This window comes from Mesocricetus auratus, unplaced genomic scaffold (genome assembly GCF_017639785.1).
Source record: "Mesocricetus auratus isolate SY011 unplaced genomic scaffold, BCM_Maur_2.0 Super-Scaffold_100006, whole genome shotgun sequence".
Lineage (NCBI taxonomy): Eukaryota > Metazoa > Chordata > Mammalia > Rodentia > Cricetidae > Mesocricetus > Mesocricetus auratus.
Window position 1 is genome coordinate 100,701,738 of NW_024429190.1, and position 14,745 is coordinate 100,716,482.

At 42.5% G+C, this 14,745-nt stretch overlaps 1 protein-coding gene across 5 annotated transcripts in view; it reads left to right on the forward strand.

The window, feature by feature from the left end:
• Dnah12 (dynein axonemal heavy chain 12) overlaps positions 1-14,745 on the forward strand; it is a 155,214-nt gene that overhangs the window by 75,319 nt on the left and 65,150 nt on the right. For 4 of the 5 annotated variants that reach the window (XM_040747769.1, XM_040747772.1, XM_040747773.1 and 1 more), the window contains 5 exons: positions 4,404-4,703; positions 5,424-5,602; positions 6,205-6,397; positions 8,626-8,787; positions 12,411-12,605. In XM_040747769.1, coding sequence (XP_040603703.1) covers positions 4,404-4,703; positions 5,424-5,602; positions 6,205-6,397; positions 8,626-8,787; positions 12,411-12,605 — 1,029 coding nt within the window. Of the gene's footprint in view, positions 1-4,403; positions 4,704-5,423; positions 6,163-6,204; positions 6,398-8,625; positions 8,788-12,410; positions 12,606-14,745 lie in introns of those variants that run through there. The other variant, XM_040747774.1, reaches the window with a different exon arrangement.

The window sequence follows — 14,745 nt, forward strand, 5'->3', positions numbered from 1 at the left end:
TTAGATTTGGAATCCACAAGGATGACCCCCATCTAAACAATAATGTTGTTCTCATTCTTAGTTGCATCTTTGTGTGGTTTGGGTATCAGGATAACTGTAGCGTCATAAAGAGAGTTTGGCAATGTTCTTGCTGTTTCTATTGTGTGGAACAAATGGAGGAGTATAGGTATTAGCTCTTTGCTGTTCTGAAGCCAGCCAGCCCTAGATTTTGGTTTTTGGTTTTTTTATTTTGTTTTGTTTGGGAGATTTTTGATGACTGCTTCTGTTTCCTTAGGTCTGTTTAAATTGTTTATCTGGTCTTGATTTAATTTTGGTATGTGGTATCAATCAAGAAAATTATCCATTTCTTTTAGATTTTCCAATTTTGTAGAGTAATGATTCTCTGGATTTTCTCAGTGTCTGTTATGTTCCCCTTTTCATTTCTGATTTTGTTAACTTAGACATTCTCTCTCTGCCTTTTGGTTAGTTTGGATAAGGGTTTGTCTATCCTGTTGATTTTCTCTAAGAACCAGCTCTTTGTTTCATTGATTTTTTGTATTATTTTCTGTTTCTATTTTATTGATTTCAGCCCTCAATTTGATTATTTCCTGTTGTCTACTCCTCCTGGGTGAGTCTGCTTCTTTTTGTTCTAGAGTTTTCAGGTGTGCTGTTAAGTCACTAGTGTGAAATTTCTTCATGTGCTTTATGTGAGCACTTAGTGTTATGAACTTTCCTCTTACCACTGCTGTCATAGTGTTCTCTAGGTTTGGGTATGTTGTGCAATTATTTTTGTTGCATTCTAGGAATTCTTTAATTTCTTTATTTCTTCCTTGACCCAGGGGTGTTGCAATTGGCTTTTGTTCAATTTCCATGAGTTTGTAGGCTTTCTGCAATTAGTGTTGTTACTGAATTCTAACTTTAATCCATAGTGGTCTAACAAGATACAGGGGGTTAGTCTAATTTTTTCCTGTAACTGTTGAGGTTTGCTTTGTTACCTAGTATGTGATCAGTTTTAGAGAAGGTTTCATGAGGTGCTGAAAAGAAGGTATATTCTTTTGTGTTTGGGTGAAATTTTCTATAAATGTCTATTAAGTCCTTTTGAGTAATAATATCTGTTATTCTTATTTCTCTGTTAAGTTTCTGCCTGGAAGACCTGTCCATTGGTGACAATGGGGTGTTGAAGTCTTTAACTAGTGTGTGGAGTTTGCTGTGTGATTTAAGCTTTAGTAATGTTTATTTTGCATATATATCTGCTCTTGTATCTGGGGCATAGATGTTCAGAATTGAGACTTTATCTTGGTGGATTTTTCCTGTGACAAACATGAAATATTCTCCATCTCTTTTGAGTGATTTAATTCAAAGTCTATTTTGTTAGGTATTAGGATAGCTATACCAGCTTAGGTCCATTTGATTGGAAAAATTTTCCCACCCCTTTACTCTGAGGCAATGTCTGTCTTTGAAGTTGAGGTATGTTTCTTGTATGAAACAGAAGGGATGGATCCTGTTTCTGTGTCCATTCTGTTAGCCTGTGTCTTTTTATAGGTGAGTTGAGTTAGATACTAATGACCAGCAATTGTTAATTTCTGTTATTTTTCAGTGGTAGTGTTTGTGTGTTTCCTTTATTTGGGGGTTTGCTGGTGTGAGGTTATCTGTTGCCTGTATTTTCGTGGGTGCAGCTAACTTCCTTGGGTTGAAGTTTTTCTCTGGTATGTTCTGTAAGACTGGATTTGTGGACAGGTATTATTTAAATCTGGTTTTGTCATGGAATATCTTGTTTTCTCCATCCATAATGATTGAAAGCTTTGCTGGGTATAGCAGTCTGGGCTGGTATCCATGGTCTCTTAGTGTCTGCAGACGGTCCTGGACCTTTTGACTTTCAGAGTTTCCATGGAGAAGTCAGGTGTGATTCTCATAGGTCTGCCTTTGTATGTTACTTGGCTTTTTTCCTTTACAGCTCTTAATATTCTTTTTTTATTCTGTATGTTTAGCATTTTGACTATTATATGGCAAAGGAACTTTTTGTTTTTGATCCAGTTTATTTGGTATTCTGTAAGCTCCTAGTACCTTTATAAGCATATCCTTCTTTACATTGTGAAAGTTTTCTTCTATTATTTTGCTGAACATATTTTTTGTGCCTTTGAGCTGGAGTTCTCCTTCTATCCCTATTATTCTTAGGTTTGGTCTTTTCATGGTGTCCCAGATTTCCTGGATGTTTTGTGTTAAAAATTTGTTGGATTTAACAGTTTTTTGACCGATGAATCTATTTCCTCTATCGTATCTTCAACACCTGAGATTCTCTCTTCCGTCTCTTGTATTTTGTTGGTTATATTTGCATCCTATTCGTTTACCCAGATTTTCCATTTCCAGAATCCCCTCAGTTTGTGGTTTTTTTATTGCCTCTATTTTAGTTTTCAATCTTGAACTGTTTACTTCACCTGTTTGGTTTTTTTCCTTAGTTTTCTTGACTTCCTTTAAGAGATTTATTGATTTCTTCCATTTTTTGTCTTTTCCTCCATTTCTTTAAGGAGATTTTTCATTTCCTTTTTAAGGGTTTCTATCATCTTCATATAGTTATATTTAAAGTCATTTTCTTCTGCTTCTTCTGGGTTAGGATGTTCAGGTCTTCCTGTTGTAGGACCACTAGGTTCTGGTGTTGCCATATTCCTCTTTAAGTTGTTAAATGTATTTGGGGGGGGTTCAAGATAGGGATTCTCTGTGTAACTTTTTAGACCAGGCTAGCCTCAAACTCACATAGATTCTCCTGTCTCTACCTCCCAATTGCTGGGACTAAAGGTGTTTGCCACCACTTCCCAGCTGTTAAATGTATTCTTGCATTGGCTCCTACCCATCTCTTCCTTCAATTGGTGCAGGCAATGTCTTTGCCTCTTGGTCCAGTCCTTGCTGTCAGTGTCTTGGGGACCCTCTCTTGGATCGCTCATTGCAATTGCTGTCTGTGTTTCAGGGGGCCCCTCTTATTCCGCTCTGTACAGCTGCTGTCTGTGCCTCACTCAGGGAGTCACTGTGGTCATGGGGGCTGAGTGGGTTTGGGGGCTGAGTGGAACTTGTACATTACAGGTTTCAGTGGTGGGTGCTGGAGTAGGCTGCCTGCAGGAGGCTTGCCCACTAACTAGCTAGTGCAGCTGAGGTGGGTAGGGCACTTTTTCCTTTTTATTTATTCTCTCATACAGTACATCACAATTGCAGCGTTTCCTCCCTCCACTCCTCCCAGCCTCCCTATCTTCCCTCTTCCCCAGATCCACTGCTCTGCCATTATCCTTCAGAAAAGAGAAGGCCTTCCAGGGATATCAACCAAACACAGTATAGCAAGATGCAGTAAAACTAGGCACAAACCATCCTATCAAGGCTGGATGAGGCAACCGAGGAGAAAGGAAGGGGTCCCAAGAGCAAGCAAAAGAGTCATAGGCACTCCCACTTGCACTGTTAGGAGTCCCATAAAACCCCCAAGCTAACAACCATAACATAACATACCTAGTGCAGACCCATGCAGGCTGTGATTGCCACTTTGGTATCTGTGAGCTCCTATGAGTCCTGCTTAGTAGATTCTGTGGGCTATGTTCTCCTGGTGTCCTTGACCCCTCTGGCTCCTATAATCCTTCCGTGGGGTCCCTAAGCTCTACCCAATGTTTGGCTATAAGTCACTGCATCTGCTCCCATCAGCTGCTAGAGGAAGCCTCTTTGATGTAGGGTAGGACTCATCTGGTCTTCTGGCTGTAATTTTCTTTAAGAAAACAATCATAAACAGTTTATATACACATTGCTTTTAGTCAGACCACACACACTGCAGTGAAAAATTAGAGCATGATGGCTCAGAGGTTAAGAGCATTGGCTGTTCTTTCAGAGGATCTGAGTTCAATTCCCAGCAACCACATGGTGGCTCACAACCATCTGTAATGAGATCTGGCACCTCTTCTGGCTTTCTGGCATACTGACAGATGCTGTATACTAAATAAGTAAATCTAAAAAATGTTTTTAAAAAATTAGAGCATGCAAGGATGGGGGTAAAATAACTTATGCTCTTGTAGTCAAAGAGCACCTCCTGATTTGTTCATGATGTGTTACCTGCCCTCACTCATAAGCCAGAACCAGCCTCATATCAAGTGTTGAAAGGGAAAGTAACGCACTCAAAGGTAATTCATCGATAATCTCAGCAAACTAAGCTCTCCAGAATCTTGCCAAAGAGAGGTTATGCCCACAGTGACTTCCTTCCTTCCAGCTGTCCACACCCTGGTAGTTTCTTCCATCTCCTGATAACGCCACGTGCTGTGACCCGTCATCAGATCAGAGCCCGGGGTCTAATCTCTTCTCAAAGCCCATTTGCTGCCACTCAGGCATTTAACACGAGAGCCATGGTGGGGGGCTTTCAGATCAAACCATGAGTGAATGGCCGCACTTTTCCTCCACAGATATATAAGAAGTCTATGGAAAATCTTCTGCCCACTCCTGCTAAATCTCATTATACTTTCAACCTGCGTGATTTCTCACGCGTCATCCGGGGCTGTTTGCTCATTGAGAAAGACTCTGTGGAGAACAAGCAGACTATGATCCGCCTGTTTGTGCACGAGGTGCTCCGTGTGTTTTATGACCGCCTCATTAATGATGAAGATCGGAACTGGCTCTTCAGATTAATTAAAACTGTCATAAAGGACCAGTTTAAGGAGTCGTTCGATACCCTCTTTAGTCACCTGCGAAAAGAGAATGCGCCAGTAAGCACATTTAGTAATTAAGAGCCTGACAGTTTAAAATGGGATTTTTGTGAGTAATTCATAAGCTTACTTTGTGGAAATGTACTTGTTTTTTATTGAACATGTTCTTGTACTTTTTCTTATGGGTATGAGTTTATCTTGAGATTAGTCTGCACAAGGACTCATGTGATGTGCTGATCGTTTAGAGTTACTCGGTTGTTTAGGTTATTATGGGATAGTAGCTGTTAATGGGGGTGATCCAGAGTATGTAGCATGATTGCCAACTCATACACTCTTCCTAACAGAGAGTCCAGAAAGATGGCTTTCCAGTTTATGAGGAGAGCATCTGGAGAGAGAGCTGGGCGGTTAAGAGCACTGGCTGCTCTTGTAGAAGACCTGAGTTAGATTGCTGCCACTCATGGCAGCTCCCAGCCACCTCTGGTTCCAGCTCCACGAGATCTGATGACCTCTTCTGGCCTCTTCAGGGATAACACACACACAAGACAGATACACACCAGCAAATCACTCATAAAATAAAAACAATGAATCTTTTGATTCCCAGTCTATAAAAATAGAAAAAAAATTGTTTTTACCACACTTATCATTTTATGTGTTAATTTTATACAAATATTATTTGCTATCTTAATGTTTAAAGTTGTCAACCCATGACAAATTTTTGTGTTTTTTCTTAAATTTATTTTGTAATTTAACTTTTGTAACTTTCTGATTTATATTCTATAGGTAACTGAAGAAGACTTAAGAAATCTCATGTTTGGGGATTATATGACCCCTGATCTTGAAGGAGATGATCGAGTTTATATTGAAATTCCAAATATTGACCAGTTTAATGATGTTGTTGAGCAGTGCCTAGATGAATACAATCAAACTCATAAAAGAAGAATGAATCTAGTGGTGTTTAGGTGCCTACATTTTATGTTTATGTGTTTGTTCAAAACTTTTATTTATAAATTTTCATGAAATATGTAAAACAAAAAACGTAGTAATTTTCTGCCATATATATTGTAATATAAAATACTGGTAACTTAGTAGGTTGCCTGTTTCAGCCAGCTCTCCCCTTAGTTTGTATTAATGAAAAGAAACTGCTGGTGTTTTGGACAGAGTATGGAGGTCAGAGGGCAATCTTCAGGTGTCAGTCCTCGATGTCACACGTTGTGTAAGATAGGACCTCTTTCTACTGCATGAGCCAGGCTAGCTGGCCTCCAGAGCCCCTAGGAGTCACAGACCTGTGCTGCTGTCTCCCATAGGTGTGCTGGGATCACAAATGCTTGCTGCATCCAGCTGTCATGTGACTTCCGGAGATTTGGAGTTAGGTTGTTAGTGAGGCGTGAACTTCCCCAACCCCAGCTCCTGCATAGTTACCTGCAATCCAGAACATAGTTTAACTTCTCAATAAATTTTCGGTGTATATTTACAGTGCAACATGATGTTATAAAATATTTATAATAAAATGGTAAGTAAACGTATGTGTGTATTGGTATGGATAATAACCTATTTTTGGTAGGTATGTTTTGGAACATTTGTCAAGAATATGCCGCATCCTAAAGCAGTCTGGTGGAAACGCGTTGCTTATCGGGCTTGGAGGAAGTGGTCGGCAATCTTTAACTCGTCTGGCTACATCTATGGCAAAAATGCAGATTTTCCAACCAGAAATTTCTAAGAGTTATGGTATGAATGAGTGGAGAGAGGATATGAAGGTAAAATCATGACGCTATCTAGTGTGAAAAGTGATGATCGTTCATTCTTTGACTAGTAAAAGGGAAGTCGCCTGTGCAACTGTGTGTATTTGGGTAGTTATGGTAACACTGTCCATCCATTGGGCACCCACTCTGAATGCCTGCTGACATAGTGTCATTCCATAGATACAGCACTGCGGTGCAGCAGATACAATTGTCTCTGTGTTTCACTGTTGAGGGCTCTGAAGCCAAAGGAAATTATAATACACCAGAACAAGGCCTTGTAATGCCAGTTACCATAGTTGCCAATGATTCTGTCTTTGTCCTGGTTTGAGAAGACTCATTCCACAGGATATTTGATTTCCATAAGGTCTTGTGCAGACAGCAACAGTCACTGTGAGTTCATGAGTGCAACAGCCCTGTCACATCCAAAAAACAGTGTCTCCAACAGTCACTCCCAGCTGTAGCTCTTAGAGTCTTCGCTCTCCCTCTGCTGTGGTGTCTCCTGAGCCTAGGGAGAAGGGAAGTTGTATGGACTTTCTGTTTTGGGCTCAACACTGCAGTCACCCATTCCCTGACCTCCACTGGTCATGAGTTTACATCAGTGACCACCCACCCACAATAAGAAGAGAATCTCTAATGAGGGCTGAGAGCTAGACTGATCTGCGGGTTAAAGGTCAGTATTTAGAAGGCAGTTTTATACTGTCTGGGTTAGGGTCTCTATTGCTGTGACAAAGCACCGTGACCAAAATCAAGTTGTAGAGGAAAGAGTTTTTTTGGTTTTTGCTCCCACAGTACTGTCCATCATCAAAGGAAGTAGGAACTCAAGCATGGCCAGAATCTGGAGATGGGAGCTGATGCAGAAGGCCCGGAGGGTTGCTACTACTGGCTTGTTACCCCTGACTCGGTCAGCCTGCATTCTTATAGAACCCTTGACCACCCAGTCTAGGGATGACACCACCCACAATGGACTGGGCCCTCCTCCATCAATCACCAATTTAAAACATGCCCTACAGGCTTGCCTACAGCCTCATCTTGTGGAGGCGTGTTCCCCATTGAGGCTCCCTCCTCTCAGAGGGCTTTAGCTTGTGTCAAGGTTACTTAAAACTATCCAGCACAACTGTTATGCTCATGTGTCAGAAATTATACTAGTAGGTTATATTCCCCAGAGAAAATCACCCTTCCAACCAAGGACCCTTGGGCAAGTTTACAAGTACCACGCATGTGTTACCTCCTGTGGATCAGGCCCTAAATCCAATCGTAAAACTGCCAGTTGTCCCCCCCCTGCACCCCATAACTTTCACTGTGGGGCACTGTAACTCGCAGGGTTCACAACTGGCTAATGTTGATGACCCTTCTGTATCACAGCAGCTGGAAAACACCTTCCGGTTACTATGAGAGCCAGATAGCAGAGTTCCCAGTCAACATCAGTAGCTAACCATCAAGTTCTGATGAGTGACCAAGGGTAGTGGCAATAGCCTATATTTTGTGGGGAGATCCCTGGGAAGCCCATGACCAACAGCTCCAAGAGAGATAACTCACACCCGAGACTGGACTTTTCGTTTGATAACTTCTGGCTTCTGGGAGAAACATTGTCATATCACTTAATTTTAATTGTCGCTATATCTAATAATCTCCTAAGAAGTTCTTGAAAGTTTAACTGTCAGTTTTAACAGACCTGTACAAATCAGCTCTATGGGACTACTAAGTCCATGTCTTTATTTCGGTTGGGAATTTTGGTTGCAATTGGCCAAAAAACACATGAAAAACAGAAGCTAGCTCAAGCTAACTTAAATAAAGGGGCAGTTATTGGTTTATAGGACTTAAGTGTTCAGAGGTGGAGAGTCATTTAACGTGATTCGATTTAAGGGCCCAGATTAGAAATTTCTCCACACTCCCTGGAATCGGTCTTCGTTTGTCTCACTTCTCCAGCTGGCTCAGTCCATGAGGCGCTGGGTATTCCTGGCCTTTGTAGGCATCCTCCTCAGTCCAGGGGCCTCAGTTTTAAGTCCAACTCAGTCCTTACAGTAACAGTTTGACTGGGTCCCTCTTTTTTACATGCCTCTGAACCAACCATTGCGTCTAGGAACTTGAGGAAACTAAGCAGTCTGTGCTGTCCACCTACCGTTTGAGAGAAATGGGGCTCCACCAGAATCAAATGCCCTTAAACCCAAGCATAAAAAGAAGGGAAAAGCAAAGCCTACACCAGTCCACTGTGTTCTGCTTATAAAGTACATTTTCCCTTTAAGACCTTGTTAAGAAACGTGGGCATGAAGGGCCAGAAGACAGTCTTCCTGATCACAGACACTCAGATTAAAGAGGAAGCGTTCCTGGAAGACATTGACAGCGTGCTCAATACTGGTGAAGTTCCTAATATTTTTGCAGCAGACGAAAAGCAAGAAGTAATGGAGGTCAGTGCTTTGGGGGAGCCCTGCTCTCAGCACAGGAATTTCCTTATCATGAACACTTTGCTCTGCTCTTCAGGGAAAATGTAACTTATACAATTAAATAACTAAATAAATATAGCTTAGACAACTTAAAGTATATTAGTTTCATACATCACTTTGGTGAATTTTAAATTTTAGCATCATAAGTCAGATTATTTTATAATTGTCTTCATAAAATAACAATTGTTTTATATGTTTTGTGAAATTACATGCTTGTGACTGGTTGGAGTTTAATGTTGTCTCTTAAACTGGTGAGAGAACCAGAGCTGGGTGTGGAGGTACAGACTTGCACTTGGGTGTAGATGGATGCTAGGTCATTTTATTTATTTATTTATTTATTTATTTATTTATTTATTTACTTTGGTTTTTCCAGACAGGGTTTCTCTGTATTGTTTTGGAGGCTGTCCTGGAACTCGCTCTGTAGACCAGGCTGGCCTCGAGCTCACAGAGATCCTCCTGCCTCTGCCTCCTGAGTGCTGGGATCAAAGGTGTGCGCCACCAATGCCGGGCCTTATACACTTTGAAAATGTTTTATTTTTTTTTTATGTGTATATGCCCGTGTACCAGTACACCCCGCAGGTCCCCTGGAACTGAAGTTACAGGCAGGCAACTGTGAGCTACCAGACAAGGGTGCTGGGAACTGAACTCTGGTCCTCCAGAAGAGCAGTGAGCGTTCTTAACCACTGAGGCATCCCCAGCTTCAGTATACGTTTTTGAGATGAGAACTCTCTGTGTTCTGGGGCTTGGCCACATGTGCCCGGGTCCAAGGAGCCTTCCTGCCTTAGGCGTCTGAGTAGCTCCAGGTATGCGTCACACCCGGGTCCCACCTAGCTTTTTTCTTTAAAACTGCGTCTCATTACTGTAGCTCTGGCTGGTCTCATGCCTCAGCCGCCTAAGTGTTAGGAACACAGGGGCGTGCCACCACATCCAGCTACACATTTTAAAAACTATTTTCTTCGTTCTTTAACAGTTTCATACATGTACACAGGTATCTCGATCACGTCCATTCACTAGTTCCCTCAGGTCCCACACATACAGCCCCTGTACCTCATGTCTTTTTGTTATTGCTGTCATTGTAAATAACTCACCGAGCCCAGATAATGCCGCCAGCATGTGTAAGGGCCACCTCCAGTGACCGTGCCCCCGGATAAAACTGACTCTCCATTCCCCAGCAGCAGCCAGTTGCCAGTGCCACCTCAGGTATGGATGAGGACTAGTGAGCCCTACTTCGCGCATGCCGGAGTGTTGACTGGCTAGACCCTGTGCAGGTGCTTACAGCGTCTGTGAGCTCACCAGGGCGACCCATGGCCAGAAGACAGCATTTCCCAGCATGCCTCCCTCTCCTCCACTCTGTCTTTTCACTTTTTCCTCTATGGCAGTCCCCCAGCCTTGGGGTGTTGCTGCAGGATATTATTTTAAGGTGTGCTACTTTTGTGTGCGCTCTGGAACATGTGTTTAATGACGGGAAGATGTGTTTGATTAAATAAAATTCACCTGCAGTCAGCAACTAGCTGACGGGACGTCGTAGGGAGGAGCCAGGTGGAGAAAGGTCTATAAGGAGGGGCGAGAAAAAGCACGAGGACTTCTTGGGAGCTGCGAAGAGGTGAGCCGGGCGAGCTGCGTGCTGTTCAGCCTCTCTGGGAAGCGGGGCTCTACCTCAACCTTTGACTCTTGAGTTCTTTAGCAGAACAGAGACTTAAATGCTGCCTTGGTGGCTTTTGAAAGAGTCAAGGCTTGAGGGAACAGAATTCCCTCAGACTTGGGCTCCTGAGGCCACCGCTGGTGGCAGCTGCTGGACAGGATAGCCGGGGCTTAAAAGACGGCAACAATTACAAAAGAAAAACAGCAAATGGACATCCCACGTCGGGTGCCATTTTACTGTTTGAAATGCTCTTTACTCTTTTGACATTCTGAGGGACCCGGCTCCCAAGTGAATCACACACAGAGGCTTATTCTTAGTTAGGAATTGTCTGGCCTTAGCTTGGCTTGTTTCTAGCCAGCTTTTCCTTACGTTATCCCATCTGCCTTTTGACTCTGGGCTTTTCCTGTTCTTTTGTGTCTGTAATCTTACTCCGTGGATTGCTCTGTCGAGGGATGGCTGGCACGTCCTGTTCTCTTTCTCCTGTTTATCCTCTCTGCCCGCAGCCCTGCCTACCCTTGCTCCTGCCGCTCTACTGACCGCAGTTCAGCTCTTCCTTAGAGCATCCGGTGGTTTAGACACGCAAAGGATCACAGCTTCACTGAGTCAAACAAATGCAGCAGAAACAAAAGCCAAGCACCTTAAACTAATACTCTACTAGAGGGTGTGGGTAGTGGTAAGTGACAGAGATGTCCCATTTAGGTCTGTGAGCTCAACAGTGTTTTAACCAGGCATGAGTCTCAGCATTAACTGCGGCCACGGCACACAGAAGTTTCTCTAACCAAGGATGAGAGCAGCGATGGTTGATGAAATAAACAAGTGTTTAGAAGGTAAACAAGTGTTTAGAAGGTAGCTTGACAACACGTCCACTTAGCAAATCAACAGTTGCAGGCTTTCCCTTAGCTCTTACGACCCCCCAGCCAGGGGGTTGTGACCAAGTTGACAGTCCCAGGCACACATTCCCTCCCATGGAGCGGCCTCACATCCAGTCAGAAAGTGGTTGGTCCCCCATGAGAGCCATGCGGCTATTAGACCAGTGGGCATACCTTGTATCCAAACTACATATTTCTAAATTTTGTACAAGAGAATCATATTCTGTGTATTCTTACGTTACTGGGTTCTTTTTTTTTTTTTTTTTTTGGTTTACGAGACAGGGTTTCTCTGTATTGTTTTGGAGGCTGTCGGTCCAGCCCGGCCTGCTACTCATAGAGATCCACCTGCCTCTGCCTCCCGAGTGCTGGGATTAAAGGCGTGCGCCACCACCGCCCGGCTCGTTACTGGGTTCTTATCTTCCTAACCTTGCCATAGAGCACACATCTTTTGTTTTCATTATCTCGGTGTGAATGCAAACGAATAGGTTTATTTATGACATTGTACTTTGCTCATCACCTTCCCTTGGAGAGGTTCCTTTCTGCTTTAAACTTAAGTCCCACGTTTGAGAGAGAACTTTGAATATTTGCCTTTTTTTTCTTTCCCCCTCCCGGTACTCTTTCTCCTCACCCTTTCTTTAGACTCCTTTCTCCACATTTTACCGTACATCCTATGTGTTGAGTGTGAGCACACACACACACAGATTTTGCTTATGACAGAAAGTAATGCTTTCAGTGTTTGTCTTTCTGAACATGGCTTTACTTTGTTGTGTAAAGGTTATGTAAAATCCAGTGTAAAGGTCATAAGAATGTTTTGTGAGTTTAGTCAGTTTCTCACTGATGGACATCGAATTAGTTTCCATTATTCCTCTAAAAGCAATGTTGCATTTGCATTTACGCCTACACATAATCTTGATGGGGTTTTTCTGATTATCTTTAACAGGTAAATTCTTTATAGATACTTGTTTTTAAACAACCAATGGCATAAAAGTAAAATTTAAGGACAGTTCATACAAACCTCATTCTACTATAGGAAATCTAACTTCTTGTTCACAAGGTTTTTGTTTTCTGTTCTGCAGGGTGTTCGTCCAATAGCTCAGGCCGGCAATAAACACGATGAACTCAGTCCCTTGGCCCTGTTTGCTTTCTTTGTGAACCGCTGCAAAGATAACCTCCACGTCGTCGTGGCCTTTAGCCCCATAGGAGACGCTTTTCGCAATCGTCTGAGACAATTCCCATCCCTCATCAATTGCTGTACTATTGATTGGTTTCAGGTTGGTTTCATTTTGTTTTGGAGGAGCAGAGTTGCTAATTATTCTGAATCTTACCAGAATCATATTCAAGCTTGATTAATAGTAAGCAAGTGTTTATTGATCAGTTACTATAATGATGGGCATAGTACTTAGCACCAGCAGCTAATGAGACTATGTCCATAGTCTGGACTAGAAGCCATAAAAAACAATAGTTAATCAAAAAGAGGGACATGATGTTGATATGCAAAGTGTATAATGATGACGAAAGTGAATTTTGGAAGTATGAAAATGAATCAGTTACATAGAAGGTTGGATTTGGAACCATAGGATCATGCATGAGTGTTTAAAAAATGTAATTATACACATATATTGTATGTGTATTATAATTTTATGTTAACTAATTAATTATTCCCATTTGAGAGAGAATGTGTGTGTGTGTGTGTGTGTGTGTGTGTGTACCTCTATGGAGCAGGCCTCCAATTTAACCAAAAAGTGGTAGAAAACCTCACCATTGTACCAGTAGACTATATTCTGTAACTTATTTATTTTTAATTTATTTTATGTGTGTGGGTATTTTTCCTGCATGTATGTCTGTGCACCACTCATATCCGAGAGGGCCAAAAGAGGGCATCAGATCCCTGGAATTGGAGTTAAAGACCATTGTGAGCTGCTGTGTGAGTGCCAGGCCCTCTAGGAGAGCAGCTGGTGCTCTTAACCACCAAGCCCGTGCCTATAGCCCCCATTTTTTAAAATTTAATACAAAGAGAAGTGTGTGCATGTGAATGTGTGTGTGTGCAGGGTGGAGGAATTATGGATTTGGTCCCCACAACTATGGAGTCTTACAGTTGTAAAGGTCTTCAGTGCACAAGCTGGAGATCTTGAAGAGTGATCCATTTCCAGTATGAAGGCCATGAGGCTCAAGACTTCCAAGATCAGCCAGGCATTGGTGGCGCACGCCTTTAATCCCAGCACTCAGGAAGCAGAGGCAGGCTGATCTCTTCTGTGAGTTCAAGGCCAGCCTGGTCTACAAAGCTACACTGAGAAACCCTGTCTTGAAAAACAAAAGAAAAAGACTTCCAAGATCTCCTATTTTACTTCATTTCTGAAGTCAGCAATAAAACCCATGTGACAGCCTGAGGGTGGTCAGAGAGGGAGGATTCCCTCCTTATTTGGAAGAAGGGCAAATTTTTTCTTTGATTTAGGACTTCTCCCATTTGAAAGAGGTCTGTTGATATTGGGGTGATGGGTTGTACATCCAATCCCAGCACTCAGGAGTCAGAGGAGGAGGATCTCTGAGTTCGAGGCCAGCCTGGTCTACAGAGTGAGTTCCAGGACAGCCAGAGCTATTACACAGAGAAATCTTGTTCCCCCCACAAAACAAAGCAAATTGTATCCAGACTTTTCTTTCCCAATCTCCAGTTCTCAAATAACCAACACAGAGACTTATTAGCTCTGCCAGTAGCTCAGGCTTGTTATTCGCTGACTCTTACAACTTAAATCAACCCATTTCTATCAATGTGCATTTGCCACATGGTGTTACCTCTCTTTCATCTTGTACCTCCTGTTTCCTCCCTGTGTCTTGCTGGTGACTCTTCTCAGTGTCCTTAGTCTGGTTTTCTCAACGAACCTTATCCTATCCAGCTACTGGTCAGTCAGCTTCTTTACTAAACCAATCACAGCATAGCTTGCACAGTGTACAGGAGGACCCAGCACACCAAATATTAAAAACTGCACTGCTCCAAAAGAAAAAATTATAAGCATCTTATTGAAACTGAATGTAAGGAAATTAGTAAAATGTTGTTGCTTCCATGGGTTTTATTATTCTGTCAAGGGTTGCATGGAAGCCAATAGTAGACCCGTGAGCAAATGGTATCTGAGGAATTAGTAAGCTCTGAGGGTAACACCCACTACAAGAGGCTGAACAGTAACAAGAAGAAGGTTGTTCTGCAAGAGTGTTCCGGGCACCCCCTTATGACACTTTGGGTATAAATATGAAGGAGTTGACAGAGAGAACCACAGGAAGGTCTGAGAAAGCAGGGTCTGCTCAGAGGAAACAGCAAGAGCATAGTTGACACCGTTTAGGATGAAGCAGAATGAAAGCATTACACGGATGTGGGAAAGACTCGCTAAGAAGAGCGTGTAGGTGGGAGAAAATAAACAC